At 40.1% G+C, this 11,948-nt stretch overlaps 1 protein-coding gene across 1 annotated transcript in view; it reads right to left on the bottom strand.

Annotated features, from left to right (window-relative positions):
* Positions 1–3,722: 3,722 nt before the first annotated feature.
* Positions 3,723–11,948, bottom strand: part of LOC135556419 (cytosolic carboxypeptidase 6-like) — a 466,431-nt gene continuing 458,205 nt past the window's right edge. Inside the window, exons 12-13 of the mRNA XM_064989619.1 lie at positions 4,480–4,582; positions 3,723–4,381 (exon numbers count right to left, since the gene is read on the bottom strand). Of these exons, the coding sequence (XP_064845691.1) occupies positions 4,276–4,381; positions 4,480–4,582 (209 nt within the window). The 3' untranslated portion in view covers positions 3,723–4,275. The remainder of the gene's footprint in view (positions 4,382–4,479; positions 4,583–11,948) is intronic.

Here is an 11,948-nt window from a genome sequence, read left to right as displayed (position 1 = left end):
GGGGTGAAGAGCACGGTTTCTATCCTTCTTACACTCACAAAGACCATCTTCTCATGGAATTAAAGAGGAAATACAGGAGGCAGACAGAGAGTCTTCTTGAACTGCCCCATGATGCAGACACTGAGGCGTATGTCTTCCTGATTGGGTAATACAACCTGGACAAGTAATCTGTAATCAAACAAAATCAACTGTAGATAGCTAATGTTACAAGGCTAATGTTAGCTACATAGCTATTCCTTGCTTTGTGCAATAAGTTGCATGGTAGGAGTTACGGAGCTTGCAAGCTTGTAGTTCTAAAAGCCAGAAAGAAGTTACCTCTGGTTCGTTCAGCCATCCCTATGGGAAAAATGAATGGGGAAAGAATAGGAGACATTTTACATAATAGCAGTCAGATCACATGACCTTTATGAATTATTTAATTTATGTGTTTTTTTTATTGATGTTAGCGGATGAAGATTACCTCATAGAACAAAATGTATAAGATCTCCTAAGCCTGTGTTTACCACAGACCTTATTTTCAGCGTTTATCCAAAACCCCACCAGAAACGCCATTCATTTTCGTCATAGGCTTTGCTCAACGAACCATGGCGGAATTAGTGCCTACAAAAAGACGGCATTACTATGTATTAGCTAGTTAGAGACCAACCAGAAGAGAACTGTGGTACTGCAGACATTGTTTCCAGAAAACAGGATCCCTCATTATAGTGAATATGGAAATCTTCGTGGTCAGCATTGGTGGATATAAAAAAAATAATGACCGCAATCATGGTACCAATAATTGCTTATAGTTCACAAGATATTCTTCCTTGAACCGATTACTTTAAAATCACACACTGACAAAGTTAAACGGATAATTTAGTTGCTAAAGGAAGCCTGCAATATCTTAGTCAGCCTTCAGTTTGATAGACTCAATGAGAGGGGGCAGCACTGAGCTAGCCTGCAAAGTCACTTCCTTGAGTACTTCAAACTGCGCATAGGATGTCTTCAAAAACTCCTCCATGTAGCAAGATGGTGACATGCTGAAATTACACGTCCTGATCTTCAAATGTGTCACTGAGCATTCTCATAGGAAAAAATGGGGTGACGTCATCAATGGCTTTGTCCCCAATTTGTTTTTTTACAGTCCATGAAACATTCCCAATGGGCTGGCAAGCTAGCTATTTTGCTTGGGAGTTTACTTTTGTTCACAGTGGGAGTAGTTGGCTGTATTAGGCTTTACTAGTGTGCGTAATAGTGTATATTGATGATTGGAAGATAGATAGCAAGCTAATGTTTGCTAGCTAACGTTAACTAGGTAGCTGAGTGTCAAATATTATTGAGTGGGTTATTATTGGCATTATGAACGAAGAAAAATCGTATTGAGAATAAATAGCATATCAGGTTGTACTTATATAGTATGCTTACTTATTTTCTTGTGTTCTTGTTTTTATTTCTCTTGTGTTTTCATTTTACCTTGTGTTATTTGTAGTATTACATTGTTATTGATGACTGCTTGTTGGGTTTAGAGCTTACAAGAAAGACATTTCACTGTACTTGTGCATGTGACATTAAAACGTGAAACTTAAAACTACCTACAGCTTGGATTTCCATGTGCACCGTGCATTTCAGGGCTTTCTGAGACATTTTGGAGGAGGAAAGCTTTTTTTTGAGGTGTCAACTCACCCATTTTCAAACATCGTTGTCATATCTGCCAAACACTAACAGGAAGCATTGGTCTTGGTGGTCATGTGACTTTCGAGGGAAAAGAGAACTGGAATTCAATCAAATCTGCATTCTATAGACTGTGCTCAGTGGATGCAACAAAAGTATAAAACCATTTATTGAGCAGATTGAGAATCAATAGAATTTTCTAATTTACGATGTCCTGACAAACAATAGACCCAGGCCTGCAGAACGATAAAATACGAGGATTTTATATCTCATCACGCATGTATATTATTTTTGTAACACTTGGACAGAAGTATTCGGAGTTATTTTGAAAAGGAAACCTCCTTTCCTTGACCCCACCTTAGTCTTACATTTATGATCACCCTTTGATGATTAGTTATACACACCAACCTCTCCTGGTTTTGTGCCTTTTTTTATACAGGACTTTCCAACGCAGGGCTTCGAACAGACATGTTGTTTGATGTGCAATTAACCATCTTCTTAGATAAACAAGAGCCTCTGGGATTTGGTAAGAGGCTAACGATATCATTACAAATGTAAGGAAGGCTAATATTAAATAGAATTGTTTTGACTATTGAAGAGAAAATGTATTAACAATTATGCATGCATAGCTGTTTACAAATACTTAGAAAGGAATGTGCCCAGTCTAGTGGAGCAAACGACAGAGAATAATGGCTCTAGAATCTAGATAAAGCTTAAAATGATAGCAGCACAGTGGGGACTATGCTCTTTGAATATAATTAAGCATTTTCCTGTGTATGTCTATGTGTGTGTGTGTGTGTGTGTGTGTGTGTGTGTGTGTGTGTGTGTGTGTGTGTGTGTGTGTGTGTGTGTGTGTGTGTGTGTGTGTGTGTGTGTGTGTGTGTGTGTGTGTGTGTGTGTGTGTGTGTGTGTGTGTGTGTGTGTGTGTGTGTGTGTGTGTGTGTGTGTGTGTGTGTGAAAGAGAGAACGATGTGCTAACATACACTACATTGTTGGCCAGGGCAAAGTCTGACAGTAAAAGCATCAAAAGACAAATGTCTTTCGTCATTCTCATTCAGCCTCTCCATCTTCTCGTCAACCATGTAAAAGTAATTTGTTTATGCTGTTATGCTGAGTGATTGCCTCACTTCTTCCAAATGACTGGTCTGAAAAAATACATGTTGTTCTTCATGCTTCACTTGACCAATATATCATTATCTCTCGCTCTCCTACTTATGCCTTTGTATTGAGCAAATCCCATGGATGGTGTTTTACAAAATACAGTGAAAAAGCACTCAGTGCTCTGAACAGATAGGTTAAATAGATGTTTACATTGCAGTAAGAAAGGGAAGTGAATGGGTATCAGTGAATTTGACACAATAAATTCATACTTGAGATGATCACCATTTTCTATAGGGATGTAAAATGCATTCATTTAATTGTACTATCCATGAAATGACTTCAGTTTAAATCAAATTGAACCCAAGTCTATGTCTTTTAATCACAAACACCTGTGTAAACTAATACAATAACACTGACTGAACATTAATTTGACAAACTTAAAAATGTGTGTTATATTTGATAGTTTTTATCAACACAATACTTAGATACTGATAAAAAAGTGACGAAACAAAAATGGGTTACCCCTCCCATTCCAAATAATGTATGATAGAGAGAGGCAAGATAAACACACAATAAGTTACATACAAGAGAAAACACATGCACTTATTTACAATGACATACATGCATTTGAATAAAAAGCAACACCTAAAATGGAAAAAGCACATTGTGGTAATATATAAGAATGACATATGAAGTCCTCAAATGGAGCATGAGATGTATATGTGTCAGCTTGATCACTCCCATACATTTCATACAACGTCAGAGAAACTTGCTCTAATGAAGTACCATGGGTAAATGTCCTTCAATTAAACTTGATCCTTTGTGAAAAACCATTTTCTATAGGGATGTAAAATGCATTCATTTAATTGTACTATCCATGAAATGACTTCAGTTTAAATCAAATTGAACCCAAGTCTATGTCTTTTAATCACAAACACCTGTGTAAACTAATACAATAACACTGACTGAACATTAATTTGACAAACTTAAAAATGTGTGTTATATTTGATAGTTTTTATCAACACAATACTTAGATACTGATAAAAAAGTGACGAAACAAAAATGGGTTACCCCTCCCATTCCAAATAATGTATGATAGAGAGAGGCAAGATAAACACACAATAAGTTACATACAAGAGAAAACACATGCACTTATTTACAATGACATACATGCATTTGAATAAAAAGCAACACCTAAAATGGAAAAAGCACATTGTGGTAATATATAAGAATGACATATGAAGTCCTCAAATGGAGCATGAGATGTATATGTGTCAGCTTGATCACTCCCATACATTTCATACAACGTCAGAGAAACTTGCTCTAATGAAGTACCATGGGTAAATGTCCTTCAATTAAACTTGATCCTTTGTGAAAAGGAGTCCTTTATCTCAGGCTGGTGCATCTAATTTTCATGAGGGCTGTGTGGATGTAGTATAGGCCTGTGAGTCCAGAGCCCCTATAGAGTAGTCAGACGGGACTGGTGTTTCCAGTATGTTGTGAAGCTGCCTGGTGCCTAGTAGTCTAATCTTTAAGTCCCAGGTTCTCCCTCTCTTCTCCTCTCTCACCCCCCAAGGTGTTCTCGTTCCCAATTCCATTCCCCTGTCGACCCTGGGACAATACCTCTGTACTGAGGACACAAAAACACAAACATTAGTGAATATTATCAAGATAAACAAAAAGGATGTAAACTGACAAGTTATAGAAATGTGTCATTAAAAGCATTACCTGTTGATGTGATTTGGGGTTTGTGGTTTGTTGTCATCGATGAAGTTGTTTTGCCTGTAGTAGTCGAGGAATGTGCGGGCAACATTTCTTCCCAGATTCATGTCTGAGGGGACCGTGTTAAGGTTATTTTCTATAACATGAACATATGGCGCTGTTGGCCTTTAGTTTAGTCAATACTAAGGCCACTTCTCCCCGGCTGGGAGGCCTTCACTGGAGTTACAAAGCCTCTATATCCTGCCTCCGACACTCTTCGAATAATTTAAAACAAATAAAGCCCTAGTTTCTCCCTCACAGAACGAATAGAACCATTTGCAGTAAATAACTAAGCAATAACCAGTAGAGAAATGTGGTACATAAATGACCAGTATACAACACACTGTGTTCCACACTAAGTGAGGGTAAATCAATTGCATTTCAGTCTGGTCAGCCAAAAACACGAAGGGGGAATCACATAGCGGCAATTACTTACCACCTAGGCTTTATTTAAATTAATAAGTCTAGCCCTCATCGCCAACCACATTATGGAGGACATCAATAACTTGAGACACTCCATCATAAAACTGTGTGGCCATTCTGCGTGCAGTTGCCATGACGCTGGGCTGGATTAGACAGCAAACACAAATAATAACAAGATGATTTAGATGAAGGAAAAATGTAAAAAACAGTAAACAAACACTGTGGTCAATCTGGATGAATCAGCCGTACACACATAAACAATATTATGCCAATACGGAAAACAATAAGAGAAACATTTCCTCATGTACAGTTATAATTCATAGGGCCAGAGCTCATGAAAACACTACAATAAATCCATAGACTATCAGAGATGAACACGGAGGTTCCCCAGTTTAGGTGCTTTGTTATTACGAATGTGTTCTTTACCAGACAGACAAATGATGAAATGTCACAGAGACATAATCGTTCACCTCTTGTTGTCATTTCCTTGTTGATGTTCAGATTGGACTTGTCTGTCACACCTCTGTGATTGAAACAAGTGCCCGTGAAAAAAGAAAGAAAGAAAGTGATTCAGTCGTTTGTCTTTTTTTCCATTTCTGTCAACGGTCAGAATTTACCCATTAAACATAAATCGTAGGCCCTATAGGTGCAATTCTATTACATAAAGCAGTTAACTCATAAAAAAAATCCATCCTTGGGCTGAATGGAGTGTCTGGGTGGAGGTCCATGCCTTTCTTGTAAGTGAATACATGCACATGCGCACGCAGACACACACACGCACACACACGCGCACGCAGACACACACACACACACACACACACACACACACACACACACACACACACACACACACACACACACACACACACACACACACACACACACACACACACACACACACACACACACACCAATTTTAGGTTCCAAAAGGGTTCTTTGCAGAGGGATAGGGTTCTACCAAGAACCATTTTCATCCTAAGAACTGTTTATTGGAAGAAAGGGTTCTTTGGTGATTGTTTGGAAGGCAAGAAGGATTCTTTGGAAGGTAAGAATGGTTCGGCATAGAACTCTGAATCTGAATCAGCTTTTTTATTGTCATTTTTCTTCTCACTTTAGAAAGGAGTTTGAGTAATCTGATACGTTTAAAAGAAGTGTGAGAATGTTTTAAACTTCACCTATATTATGGGAATATTTGTGCATGTATCTGGTATTCCCTTAATCATTTTACATATACCCTACTGAGATAGTTGATATCTTCGGTGAAAAGCATGAGCTGGCATACACCCAAAGAGTTAGTAGAGTTGCTGACTAACGGCGAGTAAAATTGTAGGCTATAAAAATTGTGTCGCAAAAGTGTTCAGAACCCTTGGCTTTCTTAACATTTTGTTTCACAAATTGGGATTAAAATGGATTCAATTGTCATATTTTGGTCAACAATCTACACAAAATATTGAGTAATGTCAAAGTGGAAGATTAAAATGTCTTGAAAAATATATAGCTGTTGCATAAGTATTCAACCACTTTGTTTAGGCAATCCTAAATGAATTCAGGAGTAAAATTTGTCTTAATAAATCACATAAGAAGCTACATGGACTCATTGTGTGTGAAATAATAGGGGTTGAGATGATTTTTGACACAATACCCAATAATGAAAAGCAAAAACAGTTTTTTGACATTTTTGTAAAAAAAAATGAAACATCACATTTACATTACATAAGTCTTTAGACCCTTTACTCAGTACTTTGTTGAAATACATTTGGCAGCGATTACATCCTTGAGTCTTCTTGGGTATGCTACAAGCTTGACACACCTGTATTTGGGGAGTTTCACCCATTCTTCTCTGCAGATCCTCTCAAGCTCTGTCAGGTTGGATGGGGAGCGTTGCAATACAGCTATTTTCAGGTCTCCCCAAAAATGTTCAATCGGGTTCAAGTCCAGGCTCTGGCTGGGCAACTCAAGGACATTCAGAGACTTGTCCCAAAGCCACTCTTGCAATTAATTCAGAAAGTATTCAGACTCTTTGACTTTTTCAAAATGTTAAGTTACAGCCTTATTGTAAAATGGATTTAATCATTTTTTCCATAATCAATCTATAGACAATATGCCATAATGACAAAGCAAAAACAGGTTTTTAGAAATTTTTGCAAACTTATTAAAAATAAAAATCTGAAATATCAAATTTTCATGAGTATTTCGACCAATACTATGTTGAAGCACCTTTGGCAGCGATGACAGCATTGATTCTTCTTGTGTATGACGCTAAAAGCTTGGCACACTTGTATTTGGGGAGTTTCTCCCATTCTTCTCTGCAGATCCTCTCAAGCTCTGTAACGATGGATGGGGAGCTTCTCTCCACAGCTATTTTCAGGTCTCTCTCGTGGTTAGAGCGTTGGGTCAGTAACCGAAAGGTTGCTAGATCGAATCCCTGAGCTGACAAGGTAAAACTCTGTAATTCTGCCCCTGAACAAGGCAGTTAACCCACTGTTCCTAGGCAGTCATTGTAACTAAGAATTTGTTCTTAACTGACTAGCCTAGTTAAATAAATGTTAAATAGAATACATAAAAAAAATTCAGAAACTTGTCCTGAAGCCACTCATGCGTTGTCTTGGCTGTGTGCTTTGGAATGTTGTCCTGTTGCCACAGTGTGAGCGCTCTGGAGCAAGTTTTCATCAAGGATCTCTCTGTACTTTCCTTCGTTCATCATTTCCTCAACCCTGACTAGTCTCAATGATGCTGCCACCACAGGGATGGTGCCAGGTTTCCTCCAGACGTGAAGCTTGGCATTCAAGCCAAAGAGTTCAATCTAGGTTTCATCAGACCAGAGAATCTTGTTTCTCATGGTCTGAGAGTAATTTAGGTGCCTTTTGGAAAACTCCAAGAGAGCTGTCATGTGCTTTTTACTGAGGAGTGGCTTCTGTCTGGCCACTTTACCATAAAGGCCTGATTGGTGGAGTGCTGCAGAGATGGTTGTCATTCTGGAAGGTTCTCCCATCTCAACAGAGGAAATCAGGAGCTCTGTCAGAGTGACCATCAGGTTCTTGGTCACCTCCCTGACCAAGGCCCTGGTGTTAATAATCAGAGTTGAGTGAAATTGTGTCACTCAAAACCACGTCCATCGTCATCATATTTCCCAGCATGTTCAATTGCAGGTTGATTTTCAGAATTGTTGTGTCAATATCTGTGTATTTGCATGTGCATTGATTGGTTGATTCATCTTATGCAACAAAAAGATAAATACAATAACATTTTTCTAAACTAATCCAATCGGTAGGTAGTTTTATTGCACCACTTTGCCTGGATTCCAAAATGACATTGTAAGCCAGAATAACGTGATTTGCAGGCCTGATGTGGTCTGTAAACTAGGAGTTTCAGACAGCTGTGGAGTTTCAGACCACTGTGTTCGGGTCCTCAAAGAAAGTCCTTTTGATAAACAGTGCCTTTGGAAAGTACTCAGACCCTTTGACTATTTCCACATTTTGTTACATTACAGCCTTATTCTGAAATGGATTAAATAAAAAATACCCTCAGCAATCTACACAAAATACCCCATAATGATAAAGTGAAAACAGATTATTTTTAAAATGTTTGATAATTTATAAAAAAAAACCAATAGAAGAAATGACACTCGAAAATTGAGCTCAGGTGCTTTCCATTGATCATCCTTGAGATGTTTCTAAAACTTGATTGAAATCGACCTGAGGTAAATTCAATTTATTGGACAAGATTTTGAAAGGCACACACCTGTCTATATAAGTTCCTACTGTTGATAGTTCATGTCAGAGCAAAAACCAAGCCATGAGGTCAAAGGAATAGTCCGTAGAGCTCCAAGACAGAATTGTGTCAAGGCACAGATTGGGGAAGGGTACCAAAAAATGTCTGCAGCATTGAAGGTCCCCAAGAACACATTGGACTCCATCATTCTTAAATGGAAGAAGTTTGGAATCACCAAGACCCTTCCAAGAGCTGGCCGCCCAGCCAAACTGAGCAATCGAGGGGGAAGGGCCTTGGTCAGGGAGGTGACCAAGAACATGTATGGTCACTTTGACAGAGCTCCAGAGTTCCTCTGTGGAGATTGGAGAACCTTCCAGAAGGACAACCATCTCTGCAACACTCCACCAATCAGGCCTTCATGGTAGAGTGACCAGACGGAAGCCACTCCTCAGTAAAAAGCAGTAAAAAGCCCGCTTGGAGTTTGCCAAAAGCCACCTAAAGACTTTAAGACCATGAGAAACAAGATTCTCTGGTCTGATGAAACCAAGATTGAACTCTCTGGTCATGGAATGACAATCGTCACATCTGGAGGAAACCTGGAACCATCCCTAAGGTGAGGCATGGTGGTGGCAGCATCATGCTGTGGGGATGTTTTTCAGCAGCAGGAACTGGGAGACTAATCAAGACCAAGGCAAAGATGAAAGGAAGAAATTTAAAAGAGATACTTGATGAAAACCTGCTTGTCACGAATACCACCGAAGGTGGCTCCCCTTCCTGCTCGGGTGGCGCTCAGCGGTCGTCGTCGCCGGTCTGTTAGCTGCCACCGATCCCTTTTTCCTTTTCGTTTGTTTTTGTCTAATTGTTTTCACCTGTTCCTTGTTGGGGTTTTGGGATGGGTGTAATTTAAGTTCGTTTTGCTCCCTGGTGTTTGTGCAGGCTTGTTGGTTGTTACGTTTGGTGATGTATCGTGTTTTGGTTTTGGGTTTTTCGCTGTCCAGTGTGCATCTAGGTTTTGGGTTGGTTTAGTGCCAGTGTTTTGGGCATTCACCCATGTTTTGGACCTGTTACGATTTGAAAGACATTAAAGGGTTTTTCCCGTTCATTTTGCTCTCTGCATCTGACTCCTCACTCATTTCACTCGCCCGTCGTTACACTGCTCCAGAGCACTCAGGACCTCAGACTGGGGCAAAGGTTCACCTTCCAACAGGACAACGATCCAAAGCACACAGCCAATACAACGCAGGAGTGGCTTCGGGACAAGTCCTATGGGGACAAACTGAAGAACACTATATGTTTGGAGGATATGTTAGAAGAGCAACATATATTACTTCTAGCCCTCCACTGAAGTGATGGCTATAATTTTGAGGATTCTTTTGAAGACATGTAGCAGTACAAAATAGGCCTATTCGTCCTCCACAGAGAATGACTGTATCTCCACTGAACAAAAATATAAATGCAACATGCAACAATTTTAAACAGAGCTACAGTTCATATACGGAAATCAGTCAATTGAAATAAATTAATTAGGCCCTAATCTATGGATTTCACATGAATGGGAATACAGATATGCATCTGTTGGTAACAGATACTGTACCTTAAAAGAAAGTAGGGGTGTGGATCAGAAAACCAGTCAGTATCTGTTGTGACCACCATTTGTCCATAGCTTATGCCTGCCCATACCAGAACAGCCACCATTAGGCACTCTGTTCACAACATTGACATCAGCAAACCGCACGCCCACACAACGCCATAAACGCTGTCTGTCAGTTGAAACCGGGATTCATCCGTGAAGAGAACACTTCTCCAGCGTGGCAGTGGCCATCGAAGGGGAGTATTTGCCCACTGAAGTCAGTTACGACACCGAACTGCAGTCAGGTCAGGACCCTGGTGAGGACGACGAGCACACAAGTTCTCTAAAATGACATTGGAGGTGGCTTATGGGTAGAGAAATGAACATGAAATTCTCTGGCAACAGCTCTGGTGTACATTCCTGCAGTCAGCATGCCAATTGCACGCTCCCTCAAAACGTGAGACATCTGTGGCATTGTGTTGTGTGACAAAACTGCACATTTTAGAGGTGCACTTTATTGTCCTCAGCAAAAGGTGCACCTGTGTAATGATCATGCTGTTTAATCAGCTTCTTGATATGCCACACCTGTCAGGCGGATAGATTATCTTGGCAAAGGAGAAATGCTCACTAACCCGGATGTAAACACATTTGTGCAGAAAATGTGAGAGAAATAAGCTTGGAACATTTTTGGGATATTTTATTTCAGCTAATTAAACATGGGACCAACACTTAACATGCTAAGTATACATTATTGTTCAGTATATACAGATCTATTTTAACCTGCTCTACAGGATGTTATCCTAAGAGGTCATGCTACACCAGCCACTGGGAGACCACCATCTGTCATGTATCCTTGACATCTTAATTTTGACCTCGGGAAAGTTTTGTGTTACCCCTTGGTCAACAGAAATGGCGCCAGCGTAAACGCATACTCTGAACAACGACAGAAATGGCCCAGGATCCCGTGGAGTGCAGATGGCCTCTCAGCTTGTGATGTCACATCTCACATCTATCACAGGAAGTTGGTGATGGACGAACGTTTCGGAAGGAGAGGACTTCATCTGCACCACAGCTACATGCGGGACACTCCAGCACCCTGATTGGCTGCTGGCCCGTTGTCAAAGGCAACCAGAGCAGTCGGGATGGGCTGCTAGCGGCAGGAAGTGGGACTCTGCCAAAGCACAGCTTGAGGGTCGCCCACAGAGGAGGGCGGAAATTTCTAAAATACAAACTCTACACACCAGGCAGGAAGAAAAGGTGCTGCACATTCAAGGAGTGTGGAAGTTTGGCATACCTTCTTGCAACAGTGCATAAAGAAAAAAATATATGCAGTTGACAATATGTAAGTCTTTCACTGACACAAAAAGACACATTCCACTTAGAACACACAGACAGTACATTTTCCCTTTCAGAATGAAGGCACAATTCAGAATTTCTCTTTTACTATCAAAGTTTCTTCCAATTCCTTGTCTCCATAGAAAATAAGGCTGCCTAATATAAGTAGGTCCACTGGCACTGTCAGGCAGAGAATAAGCTTTCCCTGAAGGACCTTCTCTGCCAAGATGGACAATATCTTCCTCTTAGGCTAATTTCTATACTAAATATCCCTCCCTGGAGATAAACGCAGGACATAAGGAAAAAAAGACTGGACACTAGACAGCTGGCTCTGAGCTCATTAGCAGTCCATTGTACTGTAATTCACAGAGAGGACAGGCCAGAGAATACAGGATGT

The sequence above is a fragment of the Oncorhynchus masou genome, chromosome 15 (genome assembly GCF_036934945.1).
Source record: "Oncorhynchus masou masou isolate Uvic2021 chromosome 15, UVic_Omas_1.1, whole genome shotgun sequence".
Lineage (NCBI taxonomy): Eukaryota > Metazoa > Chordata > Actinopteri > Salmoniformes > Salmonidae > Oncorhynchus > Oncorhynchus masou.
This window is presented reverse-complemented; position numbering and strand designations above follow the sequence as displayed.